General features: G+C 35.1%; 4 protein-coding genes and 1 long non-coding RNA gene across 6 annotated transcripts; 2 read left to right on the top strand and 3 right to left on the bottom strand.

Annotated features, from left to right (window-relative positions):
• Nucleotides 1–119: 119 nt before the first annotated feature.
• Nucleotides 120–2076, bottom strand: LOC115998710 (RING-H2 finger protein ATL46-like). The gene has a single exon (XM_031238348.1). The coding sequence runs from the start codon at nt 1439–1441 to the stop codon at nt 350–352; it is 1092 nt and encodes a 363-aa protein (XP_031094208.1). The 5' UTR covers nt 1442–2076; the 3' UTR covers nt 120–349.
• Nucleotides 2077–3180: 1104 nt separating this feature from the next.
• LOC115998708 (probable inactive receptor kinase At2g26730) lies at nt 3181–6234 on the bottom strand. Its single transcript, XM_031238347.1, has 2 exons — nt 5432–6234; nt 3181–3979 (listed from the first exon to the last, which is right to left on the bottom strand). The coding sequence occupies exons 1-2, from the start codon at nt 5958–5960 to the stop codon at nt 3378–3380; spliced, it is 1131 nt and encodes a 376-aa protein (XP_031094207.1). The 5' UTR covers nt 5961–6234; the 3' UTR covers nt 3181–3377.
• A 2532-nt stretch (nt 6235–8766) lies between these two features.
• On the bottom strand, nt 8767–12039 carry LOC116000253 (ubiquitin-conjugating enzyme E2-23 kDa-like). Of its 2 annotated transcripts, XM_031240289.1 has the most exons (8): nt 11795–11937; nt 11670–11711; nt 10838–10903; nt 10676–10755; nt 10283–10397; nt 10090–10142; nt 9769–9897; nt 8767–9187 (listed from the first exon to the last, which is right to left on the bottom strand). In XM_031240289.1, exons 3-8 carry the CDS (start codon nt 10879–10881, stop codon nt 9054–9056), a joined length of 555 nt encoding a protein of 184 aa, XP_031096149.1. In that variant the 5' UTR covers nt 10882–10903; nt 11670–11711; nt 11795–11937; the 3' UTR covers nt 8767–9053. The 2 variants fall into 2 exon arrangements, with proteins under 2 accessions (XP_031096149.1, XP_031096148.1); XM_031240288.1 differs by lacking the exon at nt 11670–11711 and having other exon boundaries at nt 11795–12039.
• Nucleotides 12040–16565: 4526 nt separating this feature from the next.
• Nucleotides 16566–19637, top strand: LOC115998397 (WAT1-related protein At5g40240-like). Its single transcript, XM_031237968.1, has 7 exons — nt 16566–16909; nt 16994–17056; nt 17168–17284; nt 17870–18113; nt 18468–18626; nt 18766–18917; nt 19212–19637. The coding sequence occupies exons 1-7, from the start codon at nt 16707–16709 to the stop codon at nt 19351–19353; spliced, it is 1080 nt and encodes a 359-aa protein (XP_031093828.1). The 5' UTR covers nt 16566–16706; the 3' UTR covers nt 19354–19637.
• Nucleotides 19638–21037: 1400 nt separating this feature from the next.
• On the top strand, nt 21038–21807 carry LOC116000336. The gene is made up of 2 exons (XR_004094095.1): nt 21038–21087; nt 21382–21807. It is a non-coding gene; the product is annotated as an uncharacterized LOC116000336 (long non-coding RNA).
• Nucleotides 21808–22756: the final 949 nt, after the last annotated feature.

Raw genomic sequence — 22756 nt, 5'->3', positions numbered from 1 at the left:
AAAACATGTATGAACAGATACTACATTGTAACAGAGTCAATAGTATTTAAAAAAAAATGGTTAACTTGAAAGTTGAAGGATCACGAGTGGTTAAATTGAAAGTTAAAGACTAAACGTGATGGTGTAACTATACTCAGAGGACCCAGCTCGTATTACTCTATGAATAAAGTAGACTCTAAGAGCTCAGGATTCAAGACATCAGTTTCTTAGAACACCTGCCAAGCAATAACAAAGAAAAGAATTGAGGATTAAGATCACTATTTTACTTTCTACAAAAAGCATTTCAACAGTTTCTGTTGATGGATAACAGGATAAACAAGCAAAATACATATCAGACTATCCTTTTTACTCAGCCAACTCTTCTCTTCATCCATGGTAAATCCACATCAATGGTAGGAGGATTTTCCACTAGGGAGTTAGAAGAGCTAGCAAACTTCCCCTTCTTCGACCACAGCCAAATCTTTGAAACAGAATAGCTATCAGTTTTTGTTCCAATACTTAATCTTTTCCCCTCCCCATCTGCTTCAAGTGAGCAACAAGGGTCTTGATCTCTTGATTTCACAAGCTTTATATTATCACCATTTCTTTGGCTGTTCAAGGGCAATGCAACCCGGAGATTTGTGTCACCAACAACATATCGATAAGAGCCCATCGAGTAGCATCGTCTACAATCCAAGTTACTACTGCTAGTCTCTCCTTCTCCTTCTCCCTCACTCGACACATTGTTCAATTTACAGAACTTGCCAAGTCTCACAGGAAAAGTCCCTTTTTCTACCACAATCTCCTCCCGCAAATCAATTGTTTTCTGGTCAGCGGAAATCCCATTATCTCCGTCACGAGGATATCCATCCTCTTCGGTTAGCTCACCAAAGCCAAACATGGGATTGGCAGTGGAAAACCCGGGGTTGAAAAGGGCTCCTCTGCAGAGGGGGCAAGTTGAGTTGGACAAGAGCCAAGTATCAATGCAATTAATATGGAAAGCATGGCCACACATGGGAAGCAATCTCAACTTGTGGGTCTCCAAAAATTCACTCAAACAAACAGCACAATCAAGGGGCTCTACCTCTTTTGAACCCACAATTTCTCTGTACATGAAAACAGGCAAAGCGTCGATAAACGCTTGATCCAGACCAGTGTCATGCTGATTAAAGAGCTGTTGCAACTGTCTCTGAAGGGCATCAGAGATTTCTGGATTTCTATTGGACTGGGGTGAATTAGATGGATTCTTGACAAGAAACCTAATAAGCAAGTGAAGTAAACCAGAAATGAAAAATAGGACTGCTAATATCACTATAATGAAAAGCACTGCTGGGCTAATTCTGTTCCCAGATGGTAGAGGGGGACTGGGACTGGGCTCCCCAAGAAGATTTCTACTGACCCCATAAGAACCAGGAGAGGAGTTCTTCAAAACTCCATCTTTCTGGTACTGAACCCAAGACATTTTAAAATGGGAATTCTAAGAAGACCATCATGGATGGCTCTCTAAATTGCTGTACTATTTATAGAACAGGCCATTAATTCTTGGCTCATTAACCCAAAATGAAACACTTTTTTCAGTCCCACAAAGCAAAAATCACAAGCCTTGAAATTAAATTGGAGAAAAGAAGTGCAGAAACAGAAAGTGGATATTTTTATTTACCAACTCATTGATTGTGATAACAAGAAGGGTATAAGGGAAGTGTACTTTGACAGAGGTTCAGAGAACATGCTAAAGGTTGAGACTTTACCTCACTAGATACCGCACAAATTAAACCCACCATTAATGGGTACCCAAACAATTGCCAATCCTACTTTTAGCAACAAACCCTAAAAAAACAGCAGCATTCTGAGCTTGTTCAACTGATACAGCATTTCTCCCCTATCCCACTATTTTTTATTTTTTTTTTAAAATTATCAACCTGTAATATAGACGCAGCGTGTAAAATCTACAGAGTAAAGAATCGAGAGAGAGAGAGAGAGATACCATGCGTGTATTGAATTGGGAAGAAGGAAGAGGATGCCAAAAGGTGGTGCGGACGCCTTCTTACAGTCGTTGGTGCTTTCCAAAATAAACACTAAACAATGCCAAAAAGAAATGCATCCAAAATCCAAAACAAATATTTACCACCTTTTATTTTCAAAGGACAAAAAGAAAAAGAAAAAAAAGTTAAAGTGTAAGTGGGCTGTGGGTGGGAATTTTGAACATGTACGCGCTTAAATTAGCACGTGTGCAGTCTAAATACAACTTGTGTATGCTCCGAATATGGTTGACATTTTCAATCCGCTCGCGAATATCTATCTTAAATTCTTAATACATTTTGTATGGGTAGGATTTTTATGATAATGGGTGGTGGGTTGATGTAAATTTAAAAATAAAAAATAAAAAATAAAAGAAGTAAATTTGTGATGAGCCAGTTCGGATTCATTATTTAGGTACAAAACTCGCCTAGAACACCACCCAACTCACCATGAGTGGTTTTTGTGTTGCGTGCTTAAGGTGCGTCAATTGTTGAAACTTAAGTATGTTGTCTTAAAGTTTTAGGTACGCACTTTTTCTTCTTAAGGTGCATGGTTTTTCATCTTAATGTGCATGTTTTTCCTTCTTAAGGTGCGTTGTTTTTATTTTTAAGGTGCATTGTTTTCCTTTTTAAGTGCGTTGGTTTCCTTCTCTTTATTTTCCTTCTTAAGGTGTGTTGTTTTCCTCCATAAGGTGATTTGTTTTTCTTCTTAAGGTGCATTGTTTTCTTTCCTAAGGTGCATCATTTTTACAGTTTTCTTCTTTAATTGAAAACTTGCATTTTTTTAAAAATTTTTTTTTATTCATTTTAAGCTATTGATCTAGATTTATCAATAACTCGGATCACATCTTAATTTTCACTTGGGAGTATCTTCGCAAACTGCTCCACACACACATATTAGATTCCAATTAAATATATGCTGGTATGTAATAATCGGTACATCAAGATCGATTTATTATATAAGTAGGCAAAAGATCACAAATTTCTAGATTTGTATATATTGACTATTGAGATGCCAAATTGGCTTACTATTTGGTTAAATGGGCCTTAAGATAGGATCAAATCGCAAGATGAATGTGTTTCTTTGACAGGTGAAAGAGGTTCTTGGGATTTTGGATGAGGACTCGTTTGGGATGCCTTAGTGTCGCACTCTTCCTAGAGTCGTTTGATTAGGGTTTTATAATAAGATAAACTTAAATTAAATTTGATACTAAAGACTATGGTACAAATAGTACATTAGAGTTTATGGCATCCTTCTGCAAGTCTATAATGTGATGCGTTTCAACTCTTAGGTACACATAATACATACACACTATGGTGAGCTGATGTACAGTCACTTTGTGATACTTACACACCCAGCTGTTTACAATCTGACTTGCCTCACGGATCCTCACACAAGTTTTTGTCGTAGTGGTCACGTTGTGAAGCTTTAATTTGAGAAGAGTCTATGGACCTCTCTTCCTCCTCTTGAATGCTTCTAATCATGGTAGCAACTTGGTGAATGCTAGGCCGGACCTCCGGGGAAGGATTAACGCATTTCACAGCCACTTGCAGCAGACCAACTATCCTTCCCTCGCTTGCTCCTTCTTGGATTAAAGCCCTGTCAAAAACTTCCACTGTCCATTCTTCTCTAAGAACACCAAGAGCCCAACTAGCCAGGTTTTGTCCATTGTTCTGGGCCATCATCATATTCATCTTCCCCGTTAGCAGCTCCAGAAGGATCACTCCAAGCCCATAGATGTCTTGTTTGAAGGGGTTTTGTTGGGGTTCTGAGATGGCTGCCTCTGCTGGCAATGACATTAGGCCATACTCGCTAATGCAGGGCTCCATGTTGTGGTTGAACAGAATGTTTGAGGATTTGAAGTTTCCGTGAGCAATTCCATCTTCTTTAAGCTCATTATGCATGAAAGATAAGGTATCGGCTATGCTGCCTGCAACGCTAAGTCTTCTACTCCAATCAAAGGCTTTGCCCATCTGGATGCCTAAATTATTAATTCAAGATTGATTCTTCAGTTGAAATATGAATATATAACGTAACTAATGGACATCCATGCTTGTAATTGTACTGTGGTGTTGGGTTAAGGATCATGTTTAACAAATTGATTGCTAGGGATTATTGGGTGGAGACGGGTAAAAGGTCAGGTCAAGCAACTAGCCTCTTGAAAATGTGACGGTATATAAGGAAATAAAGTTGCAGCTTTGATGTGATCTATAACTTTTGGCGTAATGATAAAGGCTTGATATAAGTGGTATCAGAGTCAGGTGGGTGTTGGGGAGAGAATTGTTAGGCGGAGGTCAATGGGTTCAATCTAGCAATTGGTGGCTAAGAGACGAAGGGTTGAAGGGCCAAATCCAATAAGGGTTTTGGGATTGTTGGGCAAAGACTTAAATGACCAAGCTAGTTTAGTACCTTGCCTCTAAAAAATGTGACAGTATATATAAGGAAATAAAGTGACGATCAGGTGCTAAGAGAGGGAATTACTGGGCCAAGGCCGATAAAGGGTCAAGCATGGTTGAAAAAATCGCTAGGCGCTAGGGGAGCGCCTAGAGCCTAGAACGCCTAGCCGGGGATTAATCGGCACCTATGCGTCCGTGTATTTTTTATTTTTTAAAATTTTGTTTAAGTATTTTTAATTTTTTAAACACTAATAATTATAAATTATATAATACTTTAATAGTTAATACTAAAATATTAAATATTAACCTAAAAAATATCTAAAGTTTGTACAATTTAGGATTATTTCGCTCAAAACGATGTTGTTTTGAGTAAAATAACCCATTAAAAAAAAGAACAATAGTTAATCGACCGACAAAAAGGCCTAGTCGGTCTAGTCGATGCCTAGGCGGTCAGCGCCTAAGCGGCCTAGGCAGTGCTTTGGCGGCCTAGGCGGTCACCTAGTCGGCCAGTCGCCTAGACCACCATTTAATGGGATATGCTAGGCGGTCGACCAACGCCTAGCGCCTAGGCGGGGATTAATCGGCACCTAGGCGGGATTTTTGCAACACTGGGGTCAAGTCCAGCAATTGGTAGCTAGGAGGTAGAGGTATGAAGGGCCAACTCCAGTAAGTGCTTGAGGGATTGTTAAGCAGAGACTTGAATGACAAAGTTCAATATAATATCCTGCCTCTCGAAAATGCGGCAGTATATAAAGACATAAAGTGACTGTCAGGTGTTAGGAGAGGGAATTGCTGGGCAGAAGCTGATGAAGTGGATCTAGCAATTGATAGCTACGAGAGTGTTGTGTAGAGGCCGGTAAAGGATCAAATTCATCGCTCTATCTCTCAAAAATGTGACATATATAATGTGATGGTATATATATAAAAAAAAAATAGAAGTTATGCCTTCGCTGTAAATTATAGTTTTTGACGTAACGATAAGTGCTTGATTCTAACACTATGGAACTTAGAAATTAAAATTAAAACATATGTACCACCTTGTACAAGTCCGAGAAGGCTCCCGTTTTGCTGATAGTCATACACCAAAAGCTTTTCTAGGGTGGAAGAGTAAAAGGCAAGTGCAGGCAGCACGTTTGGGTGCTTCAATTCCCTCAATCTCTCCATTCGCTCCTTGAAATCATGGCCTGTTATTCCCCAATCCTTGATCCTTTTCACAGTCAAGCTCATCCTGGGATTCTCACACATCACCTTGTACAAACTCCCATGCTTTCCTCTTCCAAGCAACTCCGCCGGAGCTTTCAGCAACTCCTCAAATTTTAGCCCATTCATCGCCTCTGAACTCCCAACAACCACAAGAGATTGCGAAGAAACTGCACCACCGCTTTCAGATTTGCTCGCCGTACCTTTTAGTTGGTCCATTGGCTTCGTTAAAGCACTTTCATCGTCATTTTTTGCCTCTTTCTTATTCTTCTTCTTCTTTTTCCCAAACCAGAGAATTAGGGCAAAGAATAGAGCCACGCCTATGAGAAAATACCCGGTGAGCATCAGAATCTGGTTAGTTGACATCTGGTGATTCAGATTTAGCTGAGCTCACAAAGAGATGATACAGAAGTGGATAATAACATGTATATATATGTTGTAGTGTTTGATTCGGAGGAAATAACGATGTTGTGAAAACTGCGAGCATTAATCGCAGCCGCTTTGCGGCAACTACGATGAAGTTTTTGTAATTTTTTAAGTTGGAAACTAGTGTGCGAATTATTAAATATGACAATATCGCATATGAGATTAACAGGAAAGGATTCGAGTGCCGGCAAGAATCATACTTTGAAAGTGCTGGCTTGTCCCTCTCGGATGATGAATATTTCAAGAATCGAATCTGTGGCTACAGCCGTTGCAAATGGATTTTTTTTTTTTTTTTTTTTTGACAAAAATAGTCCTAATACTAGCCAATTGTTTAATTATTTAGAGCAATCTCATTAGTGAAGTTTTTTCTCAAATTTTTTTATTGGTTACAGCATTCACCTTATTATCCAGTATCTCACTCAATTTCAAAAAACTCTTCTTCCCATTAATTTTAATTTTTTTTTTAAAAAAAAAAATTTGTGGCCAGGATCCACCATTTTACTCCAATTATTTAAAATAAAAATACCTATATTTAATTGAAATGATAATTAAAAATTTAAAATTAAACTACTAATTGCTTAATAATTAAACTACAAAGCTGTTAAAAAAATTAAAGTGCATAAAAATTAAAATACAAATATTTAAATTAATTGTCATTGTTGCTCCATATATTAAATTTAAAAAATTAAATAAAAAATAAATTTATAAATTTTATGTTACCAAAAACAAATTAAAAATGCAAAAAAAAAAAAAAAAAAAAAAACGAAAGCAACTGGTCGCAACAACAAACTTTAAAAAAAACATAAGCTTTAATTCAAAGTGACCGCCAACTAGCGGCTGCTCTGAAGTGCCCAACAGGCGCATTAATGAAACATACCCGCTGGGCATAGGCATGAACGCCACATGCTATTTTCCTTATATATATATATATAATTTTTTTTTTCTCAAACCAAAAAACCATATCTTGGAGGGGAAAAAAACCATGAACACCCCCATCCCTTAATTGTGTCAAAACCTCACCATAGTTTTTTCATTTGCAAAAACCTTCCTAAAAATCACAAATGTGATTTCTCTTAGAGCAACCTCAACATTGAGATTTTTTCTTCCATTCTTTGTGGGTTTCACCATCTACCTCAACATTTATTATCTCAAAAAATATTTCTAAATATTTTTTTTCCAATTTTTTACGCCCAACAATTTACAAAAATCATATTATAATTGATTATTATTTATAATCTTTCTAAAAACTATAATTATAATTATGATTATTATGACTATTTATATTTAAATCAAATATGTCAAAGTTTAATTTACTTGATAAACATAGTATTTTAATGCCAATAATATTTTATTAAAATTATATATTACATTTAAAAATCACACTGCATAATTTTTTTTAAAAACAAAAATGAACAACAAAATTAAATAAAAAAATCTAAAAATTAAAATTAAACACTTGGCCATTACAAAACTTGCAACTATAAAAAAAAAACAAAAACATACACATTCAGAGTGGCCGTCAGCGGGCGCATTATCAAAACACACCCACGGGACAAAACTGTATGCTTAAGCACGCGTTTCAATTTCTTTTTCCCCTAAAAACCTTCACTTGCAAGTAACAAGAGAAAAAACTTTCAAAAAATCTCACCCCAAGCTAGGAAAAACCCAATCATAGATTTTTAATACCAAATAATGAACATTTAATACTCAAACAATATATCTTAAAAAATAACATTTATTGTATTAAAAATATATCTTTAGTATATTAGAAATGTATCTTATATAAGTGCTTCACCTTACACATATGAAGTGATTTCTGAATTTGACTTATAGGTTGTTAAAGGAATTGATTAACCCTCTTGAAAACCCCATAAACCAACTATGCATCAATCCCCTGAGGATTGAAAAATGAAAAATACTACTTAGACTCTCAAGTTTTACTCTCTAATTTTATTTCCTCATACAAAAGTTTGATGTTGATACTTTTTTCAAGACACACAGAATAAAAATAACATAACATATCTTGTCACGTCAAAGTAAAAGTGAAGAGTAGAAAATAAAAGTTTACATTATTGAGTCGTCTGTCCCCTAGTAACATCATTGCAGCCTAATTGGCCATGATGTGTTCCTATCATCCTATGAGTCTCTTGCCCCATCAAACCTTTTAACACTATGAGTCCTAATTGGCCATGATGTGTTCCTAGGTCTCTTGCCCCATCAAACCTTTTAACACTATGAGTTTTTAACTTGGTCAACATGGGCAAAAGAATGAAATGTCAAGAGAAAGACATTATAATTCAATGGGAAAAGAATAATGTGGAATAAAATAAGAATTTAAATTACATTATTTGTTATACAAGAATAGGATTAATGGAAATTGAGAATAAAAGACTTGATAATAATAATAATAATAATAATAATAATAATAAGGGTGATGTTGTAATTTCATATTGTTTTCCTTTTCCATGTTGCACCGAATTGAGGAGCTCAACGAATTATGTTGTAATTGCAATTCAATTACTTCCAACCAAACAAGCACTAAAAGGTAGCTTTTTGACTACCTTAAAAAAATCAATTGCATTATTTGTTTAACTTAAAACAACCACACACACCAAGATGACAGAAACAGATTACAACACAGAAAAATTCCACTTATTGGATATGAGCTCATTGAAGATTCCAATCTGTAATTGCATTATTGTTCCCAGCTGTGTACCCAACAAGGAAATTTTCTCACAAACTGCTCTTGAATCAATGAAATGGAATGCAAGTTGGTAGTAGAATACAAAAGTCAGATAATTACATTACCCTTTGCATATCCAGTTGGCAGAGTTACAGACAATTTAAACACTGTTACCATTTTCATTCTAAAACAGTTCATCTTTGATTATCTTAAGTAACAAGAACTGATTCACTAAGACTATGCCCCTGTGATCATGTCCTAGATTTACATAAGAATTTAGTAATACAATAAAGGGGTTGAATGAACCTGTGGCATGGAAATAACATCTTATTCAAATCCACGCCATTTGATTAAGGGTCTGCATGTCCAGCAACTTCATCTTCACTATCACTTTGGCCGCTAAGATACTCATCACTAAGCTCTTCATCGCTCTCTTCTTTCTGCGTGCTGATGTTTTCCTTCTTTGCGTACCGCTCACAATACTCTGTCATAAGATTTAGTCAAAAAAAAAATTGTTGTGATTACTTGTCAAATCAGAATAAGGGTTTTGCAATATTTTTGGTGTGGATGCATAACCATAAAAAAAACGTCATTTGATTGATGAAAATTACACTATCCAGTAGGGATGTCAATTGTATCCTACCCAAAGGGGAACCCAACTCCCTGCCCCCGAATAATCCCCGTGGTGATGGGGATGGGGAGATTTTTCCCTTCCCCGGTGGGATGGGAGGGACGGGGAATGGGCCAGAAAGTCGGGGGTGGGGATGGGGGTATGGCCCCCGGCCCCCGCCCCGTTGACATCTCTACTATCCAGGTCATAATGGGGTTCCGTCTAGTGAATTTCATGAGCAGATCCATGCCTCAAAATCTTTTTCTTTTTCTTTTGATATTTTGGACGAGAAATAAGTAATATGATGTTACATCTTATCCATATTGTGAATTTATGACTAGCTGCTAAATGTATCCATTTCCCAACCACCACTGAAAACAGAGAAATTTTCAGTTGAAAGCATGGCAATTTCAAACCCTGAGGGTAAATTTGAACATTTAAGGAACACCATTCACCTTTCACTTTTTGGTCATATTGCTTCTTGTCCTTCATCATCAGTGATGCTGCATCACCATTCAAGGGATCTGATGGATTCGGGTAAAGCAAGAGTTGAGGGAGGAAAACCTCAAAGACATTTAAAAGATCTGCATGCCAGAGTAAAAATCCATAAGAAAATTACTTTTATAGTTCATGAAATTGAATGTTTTAACATTCTCCAATAAACACCGCTTAAAATTTTCAGTTCTACGATAAATGCATTCATATAAACTTCTTGTCACTGTCATAAAAGACCCCAGAAAATAAATACTCTGTACTTCATTGCTGTAAACACATACCAAACATTGGACTCCATGACTGGTTGATGACATCCAAACATACAGAACCGGACCTTCAATAAATGGACAAAATTTAAAAAAGCAAAATCAGATCTAGCAAAATGAAATTAAGGGACATATCTTCCAAACATCTTGATGATTATGTGGCAAGTAGAGTGCTATACTAATCTAATAGCATTATAAGGGAACTCACAGTTCATCAACATTTGGGTGGAATATTTTGTTTAGAAACCCAATGGAAGGAGACTTGTAAGGATAAGCATCTGGAAGCTCCACACGAACTTTCCAGACTCCACCTTCATAAAGACCTTCAAACCCAAAAAAAAAAAGGAAAGAGAAACATATAAAATCAGAAGTTATCTATGAAACATCATGATGTCATTGCAGAAATAAGCGTAACAAATCATTATGGAAAAAAGGTGAAGGAAGAACGAAATATAAATATTGTAAAATAAAGGTCTCAGATTTTCCCAGAGTGAAATATAAAAATAGTGTATAACACAATTTGCAATGTGATTGAATTGATGAAAGTGTGAAACATTATTTGTTAAAAAGACAATCAAGCAGAGGACATGAGGACCATTACTTTCTTTTGGACCATGGAATTCAACATTGAACTTGTTGATTTCATCATTTATTGGCTCCACCGTGTAATCACTCATCATCCTATCACACGAAATGCAATGACTTATCAGCAAAGTTAAAATAGAAGACATAGAATTAAATCAAGCAATCCAGAGATGCTTACAATTTCATAACATCCATATCCCTCCTCTTACTTGGAGATGACATTTTTGAAAATGTTGTATGTTTACTGCCAAATAAAAATCAAACGTTAAAAGTAAGCAATATCGGTGGTATTGAGATGACTATGGCATGAGTACCAGGTTTGATTATCAAAACTTTAAAAAAAGCAGAAAAAGCAATCCATTAGATGCAAGAAGACAAAGTAGATCAAGAATGTCAGATCTGCATCATAGAATTAAAAAACCTCTACTCCTTTCTCTGAGTGTTTGGGGCTGAAGCAATTACTAAATTGGATTATAATTCTTGTGTTTAACAACAATTCAGTTGGATTACCTTGCACTAGTTGCACCAGAGAAACTAGCAACACTAATTTAAGCAGCAACACAGTTCAAGTTTGATACTAAGAAAGCAATAACTCAAGTTGCATAGCCATTTAGAGCTAGATTGACATACACAGGATGAGGAAGACAAAGAAGAACTGGAATGCCAACACACTATCCTAGATGCCATGATCCCAAGTTGATAACTTTATGCTTTTGAGTAATCTAGGTGCCCTCACTTTTCCCTCATCACTTCAAGCTTCCATCTAAAACACCTTTTTGTCCCAAAAGGGACAGTTCAATTCAATTGTTTAAACACACTGGGGCAACATGACAGGCAGTTGAAAGCTCAAAATTAAATAACCATACAATACATTATACAAGATTTTAAATGAAATCACACAACTAGAATTAGCCGGATTATAATTCACTGAAATTCCAACATTGAGTGAATAGGAATAGCCAAAACCGATTGACCTCATCCCAAGCAGATTGAGCAGAAAAAAAAATTACCCTTTTGTGTTTCTTTATCGGCAGAAATCCTGGTTTCTAGAGCTGAAGCAAAATGAAGGACAATAAGATTTGGGGGTCCTTGACGCGAGCCAATGAATCAAGAAAAGTAGAATAGAGAAACGAACCTGGGAGACGAATTGAAGGGTATGAGGGGATCGAGTAAGATTGGAGTTTTATGTTGGTAAGTAATCGAAAAACAAAGAAAAGGGGGGAAAGAAGATAAGAAGAAGGGGAGAAAGGAGAAATTAAGATGAGGGAGGGAGAAGAGAAGACAAGGAAAGGAAGAGAAGAGTGACGACATTGTGTGGTGTGTTGGAGTGGAAAGTTTAGACCCCACGTGCGGAGTCGGCCACAAGCCCACACTCACCCATCAAATCATCAACATTGAGTTTGAGCCGGATTTGGCTCCTCGCCACAGACTAACCACGTTCCTTAACAACCCTTCCCCACGTCCTCCATCACTTCCATCATACTCCATATTTTTAATTATGCAAGGATTCAAGGAATCGCTGGTGTTGGTTTTGTGACCCGGGGATCCTTACAATAAATTTTGTTGTATGTTTTAAAATAGTCGTTCCGTCTAATTACATGTTTGAATGATGTATTCAGTTTCATTTTATATACATTGTAATTTATTTCGTTACAATTAAAGTATCACTTTGTTTCAACTATAGTTTCATTTGACATTATACACTCAATATGAGAGATATGTTATTGAATTTCATTTTATACACACTACAGTTTTATTACAACACCACTAAAGTATAATTCTAATTCAACTATGGTTTCATTGGACAATACACACTCAAATATGTGAAATTGTTATTCAGTTTCATTTTATATACACTGTAATTTCATTACAACACGACTAAAGTATCATTTTAATATAACTACAATTTCATTTGACAATATCTACTATACTAATAAAAGCCAAAGAGAGTTAGGCCTAAAATGGGTAGAAAAAATGGCGGTCAAATTATTTAATAAACTGGATGGTTTAGATGGATTATTTAATCAAATAGATGGTTAAGATAATTCAGATTAATATTATTAATAGAGATTACCTAATTTAACCTTACTTTTATGATTATCCGTTAAGTTTTCCGTTAAATATTCTCTTCTCCGTTAATATTCCGTTAACTTTTAACTTACCCATTAATTTCTATAAGAAAGGTCTTAGGTTCGAACCTCATCGAAATCAAATTTGACATAATTAAGTTTCTCATTCTATTTTACTGTTATTAAATTAAATAAATTAGTAGCTACAACAAAAAATGATACATATGTATTTTTTTTAATTTAGAATTATGTGTCTACAATACCTTTATTTGAAAAAATTATTCATTATCAAAAAATTAAATTAAATAAGAGAAATAATTTCATTAGTTATATTGTCTTTATTTTCTCTCATGCAAAGATTCTTTACATTCAAATTTATCAATTGATATTCTTTACATTGTCTATTATATTATTTTTACAATATCTTGTAAGTAAATATCAAAGTTATAGTACAAAATAATGTTATATATTTATTTACCGAGTATTTTATTAATACTATGAAATTTTTTTTAAAAATAATTTGAAGCTAATTATATTAATTACTTAGGGATTGGTTGACAAAGAGAGTACTCAAATAATAACCCAACAAATTGAAGCGGAATCACTCTATTTTACTCTTATTGAATTAAATAAATTAGTAGTTACACCAAAAAATGATACATATGTATTTCTTTAATACCATGAAAAAAATAAAAAAGAATAGTTTGAAACCAATCATATTAACTACTTGGGAGATTTGTTGACAATGAAAGTACTCAAATAACCCATTACCCAGCAAATTGAAGCGAGAAACTACCTTTTAATATCTTTGGAATACATAATATTTTAAATTTTCAAATTTTTATTAATTTATTTAATCTTTTTTCTTAAACTAGGGATTTCTTTATCCACAATAACTCATTCAACAATAATGGTTGAACCAAATGAACCCCAAGCAGAACACCTAAAGGAAAGTCCATAGCTCCTATATCATAATCTCATTGCATGACGTTGTCATCTATGCTACCAACAATAACCGAATTACAAATAACACACTACCAATAAAAAGGAAGAAAACAAATAGTAAAGATGAAGACAATGACAATGTTACTCAAAAGAGAATTAAGAACACTTAGAAAAATTCAAATTAAAAGTAGTATTTATTTAGACTATCATTTTTAAACCAAATATTTAGACTATCGATTTTGCAAGGTTGCAAACATTTATTTTAGAAATAATTATAATGAATTTTCTATATTATCTTGGATTCATATACTTTGAGTTAGATATTTAAATAAAAAAATTCGACATTCAATTACCCATGTATAAACTTCTCATATATAATCTTGCATTGATATACTTTCAAATATTTATTTAAATATAAACGTTGGGCATTAACCCATTTGCGCAATGCTCGTATAAAACTAGTATATTCAATATGTGAGACACTTATTCAATCTTATTTTATACATATCATAGTTTCATTTAAACGCAACTAAAGTATCATTTCAATTCAACTACAAATTCATTTGGCAATATACACTCAATATGTGGGACATGTTATTTAGCTTCATTTTTATACATATTGTAGTTTCTGTTGGAAAAAATTGCATAAATGACATTTTAAGTGGTCATTTTGTGGTATAAATATATGTGGGGTCCACTTCCGATTTGTGTCGGGTCAAAGTGGATTCGGGTTATTCGTAGTTAGACGAAAATATCGATATATTATACGCTCAAAATGGATAATGGTGAATGAGAAATTGATTATCAAAGTAGACCCATTTGGGATGAAATTTGTGTGGGGAAAGCTTTAAGTAAACTGTAAGCCTTTTGTCCCATTGGTTGGGAATGAAGATTTGACCCCTAGCAGGCTGATGTCTGGTGAACCTCTCTCTTAAGTGATGTCTCGTGGCTTCCAGGGTAACTCGTAGTGACCTCTCACAGCGGTGTTTCACTTCCACTGTGACCGTTCATAAGAATGACCTTTGGCTGGAATTAATTTGATTAACTCCTGCCATTATTTCTTATTAATGGACTGTTAGTGGGAAGTAAATTCATGTTTAGTGGGTGGAGGTTACATATGAAGAGCATGAGCAGGTTGAGCATGAGCAATTTGACAGATTCATACACACGTTAAAATCACTTTGCAAAAGTGAATTCTCCACCTCGAAACTCTACTCCTCATTCTTAATAGCCACCTGTGTTCATCCCACGTTCTCTGTCGCCGGGTCCCAAGTTTGTGTGCTCAAACGCAGGGAACGTAGTACGTTTTACCCTTGGAAACCTAGGCCGCAACGCTCTAGGACCCCGGGAGGCGGTAAATAAGGTTTTAAGGAGAGAGGCAACTCGACTCGTGCTTACAACTACCCCAAAGTTCATTCATCTTCGTCTCCAAGCAGTTTCTAGGTTTATTCAACCTTGTGTGGTTTTATTTTCCTGGATTTATTTATTTATTGTGGATTTTCTGTTTTCTCCATTTTCTTGGGTTTTCGAGAATTATTTCCAACAGTTTCATTTTAGCACAACTAAAGTATCATTTCAATTCAACTGCAGTTTCATTTTATTTTGAGTACATCACAAATATGAAATTTTTGTTAAATATAACGGTCGTTGTTTCTTTACTTAAAGAAACGGTGTCGTTTTTAGAACATGATCCACACAGCTATATGAACCATGGTCCACCGTATAACAATTGGATAGTCACTCGACAGGCCAACATAACCGATATAAGTAAATAAAATATAAATAATGAAAAGAAAAAAAAAAAAAGAAAAAAGAGACACAATATTTTTACGTGAAAACCGAAAGGTAAAAACGATAGGTCTTTTTGGGTAGTGCCAAGCCAAAATTTACGTGAGACTGTTATTCAATATCAGTTTATATACACTGCAATTACATTTCAACACAACTATAGTTACATTTCGGTATAACTACAACTTCATTCGATAATATAAAAACAAATGTGAGACAATATCTTTTGAGATGAACTATAATATCGGTTACGGAGCTCTGTTACGATTTAAGACCACCGTTTTTCACACTTACTGAAAAGACGTTGTTTTGTAACCCTGGTCCACCGTATAACGACTGCAAATAGTCCTCACTATTAAGGATGCTCTAATAATCTGGATGTTGGCACGAAAAGTCAAGTTTGTATACGATCTCCCCACACACTTCAATTCAAACTAAATAATCAATGTCAAGATTAAATCTCAATATACTACTCCGTATTTCAAAGAAAAAAAAAAACTACTCTTCAAAGTGAGGGGGCTTCTACGCAATGTGCAAAGGTCTAGTCTCTGTGTTCAGTTAAGTTACGATTTACATCCTTCTAGATGCTTTGTCGGGCCGGGACGTGAGAGGCCCTTGGGGTTGGGGATTCAACCTTTTGGGAGAAGAAAAGAAAAAAAAAATCCTCCATTCCATTATTTTTATATCAATTATTTTAGTGTCACCAAATTTTATATATATATATATATATATATATATATATATATATATATATATATATATATATATATATAAACTTAGAGAAATTACTATAATGTGGTGTCACTTTTGTTTCCATTCCAAATGGATGGTCACATGATTGACCTGGTGGTGGTGGAGTCACTGATCTTTAGGCAATAAAAGATTAAAAAAGTATATAACAGATACTACTTTATAAATAATCAAATAATCATGAGTGTTTCAAAAATAAAAATTTGTTAATTTTAAAAATTGTGAAGCATATTATAATGTAATATTAAATAGAATAAAAATAAATTTTGAATATAAGTGGTCTTTATTTTGCTACATTAATTCTGCAGCCTAACTACTCACTCTCGTGCTTCTGTACACCTACCTGGTACCTACCTAGCTTCGCTGGTGGGTTGTGGCTACCTTCTTATTTTCCTTAAAATGGAAAAACTATAAAGAAAAAAAAGAATATACAGTGTTTCTGTCTGCTATATGCTGTATTGTGCGTGGTAGCGAAAGAGTTGAAGACTTGGGGATATGGTGACAATGGGGAACCAGTTTTTAAGCGGGGAAGTTTTACCCTTTGCAGCAATGGTAGCGGTGGAGTGCGTGGAGGTCGCCATTGGAACACTTTCTAAAGCTTCCATGAACGCCGGTCTCAGCACTCTTGTCTACATTGTTTATTACAATTTCCTCGGCACCCTTCTTCTTCTTCCCTCCTTCATCCTCAGACGCCGCAGGTTTAATAATCCCTTCAATTCTACACCAAATTCCCATATCAATCTTCTCTAATTAGCTCATATTTCTGGGATTTGATGTTTCAGAAGTGATGCGCCTTCTCTCACCTTCTCTATCCTGTGTAAATGTTTCATCCTCGGCTTGCTTGGGTATTAAAAAAAATGCAAACTTTTTTTCTTTTTTTTTTTTTATCCCTTTTGTTTTGTTGTTTTTGTGAAAGAGAATTGAATATCTGAATTAAAGAATGAAATGCACTGCAGGATTTGTTTGATGCAGATATTTCTCTTTGAAGGGCTCAAATACAGCTCCCCAACTCTTGAAGGTGGCATTAGCAATTTAATCCCTGGTTTTACATTTTTGCTTGCTGTAATTTTCAGGTAGGGTAAGGGTAAGCATGTCTTCTCTTCACTAATCCTTCAAAATTTGTTAGTCAAATTGTATGATGCATTTTCTGTGAACTCATATTTCACTGAATTTCAACTATTTGGTTCTTGCCAATTGTTAAAAATTAAAATTTAACCTAGTATTCCAATCTGGTTCAGCGGCCCGGGTTTAGATGATAGTATATGTTCATTTTGTCATAAAGAATCACTAATTGGATTAATAGGTGAGAATATGTTGAATCTCCTGACACTCTGAGACTATGTTTGGCATACCTAGCTTAAAGTTGAAAGCTTAAAAGCTAGTAGCTATTAGCTTATTTTGAATGCTCATTAGGGTAGTGTTTTAAAATAAACTATTATTTTAAGCTCCCTGTGCTTTACAAAACAGAGCTTATAGCTTATTTATAGTTTAAAATAAGCTATAAGCTTTGCGAAAAAGAACCTGAACTGCATTAGTTTAAGGCTATGAAGTCTTGTCTGGATCTTTCTACATGTTATGGAGTTCAAGTTAGATAATATTGAGTTTCGTATTGTTGTTGTCTTTCTCTAGCAATTCTTGCTAATTTTAAAAGCTTATAGGATGGAGAAGTTAGATTTAAGAAAAGCTAGCAGTCAAGCAAAATCCTTGGGCACCATAGTGGCGATCATAGGGGCATCTGTCATGACTTTGTATGAAGGCCCAATACTCCTGGGATATACTTCATCTTCTGATGCCAATAATGCAACTGATCAGACAGTAGAGGCACAACAGTCAAATTGGGTACTTGGAGGCGTTCTATTTACAGGTGCCAGTCTTATGTTATCGGGATGGAATATTCTTCAGGTAAAATGAATTCAAACTTACTTGCCCCTTCTACCTGGTGCAATATCTCGAGGTCGATCTCTAGTGCAAAGCTTATGCTTCATTACTTGCATTTTCATTAAGGAATTAATCATGAGTTGACATTATGGAAAAACCAATCTGACCAGTACTTTGTCCCTTAATTGGGCCGGCCTGGTGCGAATAAGGATTAGTCTAAGTATGATACGGGCTTAAATGTGCCTCCTACAGTTAGGGCTTGCTCAGGACACCTCGTGGGCAGACCCAAAAAAAAATCATGAGTTGACATTTATATGTTTTCTGATGCATTTGTTTTGAGTGCTAGTTTATGATTAAATCCTACTTTTATACTTTCAGACAGCTACTGTAAAGGAATTCCCTGAACAAGTTACCATAGTGTTTTTCACTTGTTGCTTTGGGACCATCCAATGTGCCATTTTCTCTCTATTTATGGAAAGGAATCTCGAGGCTTGGATCCTGGTGCCTGGAATTGGGATTATAGCGGTTGTTCTTTCAGTAAGAAATTTCTACTCTACTCAAGTTCAAACATTTTGTTATTATCACCATTCACCTTAAACTTGTGTTGTTCCTCCGGCCTCCACCTTCTCGATAATGATGTTTTACATTGGTGAAGACTAACCAATCCTTGCTCTAGGCAATATTTGGTGCTGCGTTCAACCGGAATGTTACAACTTGGTGCTTGGAACAGAAGGGTCCTCTTTATGTAGCCACGTTCAAGCCCCTGTTCGTGGTCATTGCAGCTTTCACGAGTTACTTGTTCCTAGGAGACGCTCTTCATTTGGGGAGGTAAAACGCCATACTTTGATGATAATTACTGAGAGTTGTTTGGGGTAACGGGTAACCCCAACCAAGATGGCTAAGGATATAAACTTATAATCACAAGGTCACGAGTTTAAATCCCAGTCCTTCTTGGTTTGAGCCGGTTAGCTATGGGTAACCTAGGCTGGTTTACCTCTTTGTGGTCATTTGTCGACTAGGGTCATAAGGCGGGGTTTACCTAGTACATATCCTCGGGTAGTGGCTGTGGGAATTACTTGAGAGTTGTTTATGTAGATTTAATTGATATAATTATCTGTGCAGTGTGATTGGAGCAATAATCATTATTGTTGGATTTTATACTGTGATGTGGGGGAAGGCCAAAGAGAAAGCTATGATGGAGCTTGAGGAGATTGTGTGTGAACCTGAATCACCAAACGGAAGATCACCTCTGTTGCACAAGTGAGCATACATGTGAGCTTTCAGTCAAACACAAAAACAAACTACGGCAAATTATATCATGGATCAGGGTCTACCTGCTGCATTGTAGATCCTGGTCTAAAAATAACTTTGTATTTGTAGTGATAATTTCTGTACCTGTAGTTGTCATATTATGTGGCTATGTGCCAGCAATTTTCAAGTTATTTGTTTAAAATTGTTAACTGTGTAGGTACAAAAATTTTGTATCAAGATTTACAAGGTAATATGAATCCTGGTTCATGGTATAACAATTGACAAATTATTTTATAATACTCCTCTTTTCTCTATATGGTTAGAAAAGATAACTTTGTAAAATGTTATTTCTCATTAAGTTATTGTATGCTTTACATACTATGGAGTATTATTAACTATCTTGTTATTAATCTGTAATAACAAATGCTTAGTGAAGAAGTATATTTTTGACCTGAAACTGGGAATAGTACAACAGGATGCAGAAATAAAATTACTAATGGCAGCCATGGGTTTAAAAATCAAAATTGTATGCTTTTCATGGAGTTGATTATTGGAAAAAAATTAGTTAAATTGACATTTAAAGTTGTCCGTTTGTAGTATAATTGACAATAGAAAAACTTTTGAGTAATTTTTGTCCTCTATTAAAAAGATATAGGGTTTGCACTAGTATATATACAATTAACATTTTTTCCCTACAAATTTAAAAATGACAAGTTGATTAAATTGATGGGTTCCACTCACGTTCACGACAACAACAGTGGAAATGGAAACAATGTGAATGACGCAAATGCTAGAGATTCAAATGTGTACTTTGGTAAATGTTGGTATGCAAGGATCTATTCCTATGGTGAGGTATTGTGAGGGTACCATCTGAGAGGGGTGAATAAGGATTTGTCAAATTTATTCGCGTTCACTAAAAGTGAATGTGATGTGGATCCACTTAGTATAAATCTGTTACTAGTGGATTGGATATAAATGTGACTTTTCAAAATTCGCTATATCTCATCCGATACTAAAATGATGTATGTATATATATAGTATAGACTATAAACCTAGTTGCCCATTGATGAGTGTCGTAAGGTGTGCAACCCAAATCTAAAATTATAATTCAATTTTAGGGTGCGTTTGGTTCGCACATGGGAATCGGAATCGGAATGGGAATGGGTATCAAATACTTGGTAAGGGTAATGGGTTTTGGTGAAAGTATTTAGCATGTTTGGTAGTTGGGTGGAATGGGAATGATTATCAATAGTTGGGGAAGAAATGATGAAGGGAGATGAAACCCTTATTTAATAAGGGTATGAGTTTTGCCATTGATGGGGTATTTCAAACCTATAGTAACATTCACAAAAACCTATCAACCAACACTAACAATCACTTTGATACCCATACCTTATGCCTAAACCCCCAACCAAACACACCCTTAATTTTAATAACACTTAATCTAGACCTTTGGTTTTAGGTTCTCTTTCTCAATTGTTGTTTCCGAATTTCCACCGTCTTCAAATGTTCAAGTCAGTTTTTCTTCATGTTGTCACAATCACAAGCTCAAAAAACATTATGTTTAAGATAAATGAAGAATTGAAATGAATGAAGATTTGTAGTTTAAATTAATTTTAAAAAAAAAAAATTGGATAATTGGTTGTTGTTGGTTTTTTTTTAAAATATAATAAGATACTTGAAAATTTGTGATCTGAGCAGCTTTCACGAGTTACTTGTTCCTAGGAGACGCTCTTCATTTGGGGAGGTAAAACGCCATACTTTGATGATAATTACTGAGAGTTGTTTGGGGTAACGGGTAACCCCAACCAAGATGGCTAAGGATATAAACTTATAATCACAAGGTCACGAGTTTAAATCCCAGTCCTTCTTGGTTTGAGCCGGTTAGCTATGGGTAACCTAGGCTGGTTTACCTCTTTGTGGTCATTTGTCGACTAGGGTCATAAGGCGGGGTTTACCTAGTACATATCCTCGGGTAGTGGCTGTGGGAATTACTTGAGAGTTGTTTATGTAGATTTAATTGATATAATTATCTGTGCAGTGTGATTGGAGCAATAATCATTATTGTTGGATTTTATACTGTGATGTGGGGGAAGGCCAAAGAGAAAGCTATGATGGAGCTTGAGGAGATTGTGTGTGAACCTGAATCACCAAACGGAAGATCACCTCTGTTGCACAAGTGAGCATACATGTGAGCTTTCAGTCAAACACAAAAACAAACTACGGCAAATTATATCATGGATCAGGGTCTACCTGCTGCATTGTAGATCCTGGTCTAAAAATAACTTTGTATTTGTAGTGATAATTTCTGTACCTGTAGTTGTCATATTATGTGGCTATGTGCCAGCAATTTTCAAGTTATTTGTTTAAAATTGTTAACTGTGTAGGTACAAAAATTTTGTATCAAGATTTACAAGGTAATATGAATCCTGGTTCATGGTATAACAATTGACAAATTATTTTATAATACTCCTCTTTTCTCTATATGGTTAGAAAAGATAACTTTGTAAAATGTTATTTCTCATTAAGTTATTGTATGCTTTACATACTATGGAGTATTATTAACTATCTTGTTATTAATCTGTAATAACAAATGCTTAGTGAAGAAGTATATTTTTGACCTGAAACTGGGAATAGTACAACAGGATGCAGAAATAAAATTACTAATGGCAGCCATGGGTTTAAAAATCAAAATTGTATGCTTTTCATGGAGTTGATTATTGGAAAAAAATTAGTTAAATTGACATTTAAAGTTGTCCGTTTGTAGTATAATTGACAATAGAAAAACTTTTGAGTAATTTTTGTCCTCTATTAAAAAGATATAGGGTTTGCACTAGTATATATACAATTAACATTTTTTCCCTACAAATTTAAAAATGACAAGTTGATTAAATTGATGGGTTCCACTCACGTTCACGACAACAACAGTGGAAATGGAAACAATGTGAATGACGCAAATGCTAGAGATTCAAATGTGTACTTTGGTAAATGTTGGTATGCAAGGATCTATTCCTATGGTGAGGTATTGTGAGGGTACCATCTGAGAGGGGTGAATAAGGATTTGTCAAATTTATTCGCGTTCACTAAAAGTGAATGTGATGTGGATCCACTTAGTATAAATCTGTTACTAGTGGATTGGATATAAATGTGACTTTTCAAAATTCGCTATATCTCATCCGATACTAAAATGATGTATGTATATATATAGTATAGACTATAAACCTAGTTGCCCATTGATGAGTGTCGTAAGGTGTGCAACCCAAATCTAAAATTATAATTCAATTTTAGGGTGCGTTTGGTTCGCACATGGGAATCGGAATCGGAATGGGAATGGGTATCAAATACTTGGTAAGGGTAATGGGTTTTGGTGAAAGTATTTAGCATGTTTGGTAGTTGGGTGGAATGGGAATGATTAT

Source organism: Ipomoea triloba, chromosome 12, assembly GCF_003576645.1.
Source record: "Ipomoea triloba cultivar NCNSP0323 chromosome 12, ASM357664v1".
NCBI lineage: Eukaryota > Viridiplantae > Streptophyta > Magnoliopsida > Solanales > Convolvulaceae > Ipomoea > Ipomoea triloba.
The sequence above is the reverse complement of the archived record's forward strand: the minus strand, read 5'-3'. Positions and strand labels throughout refer to the sequence as shown.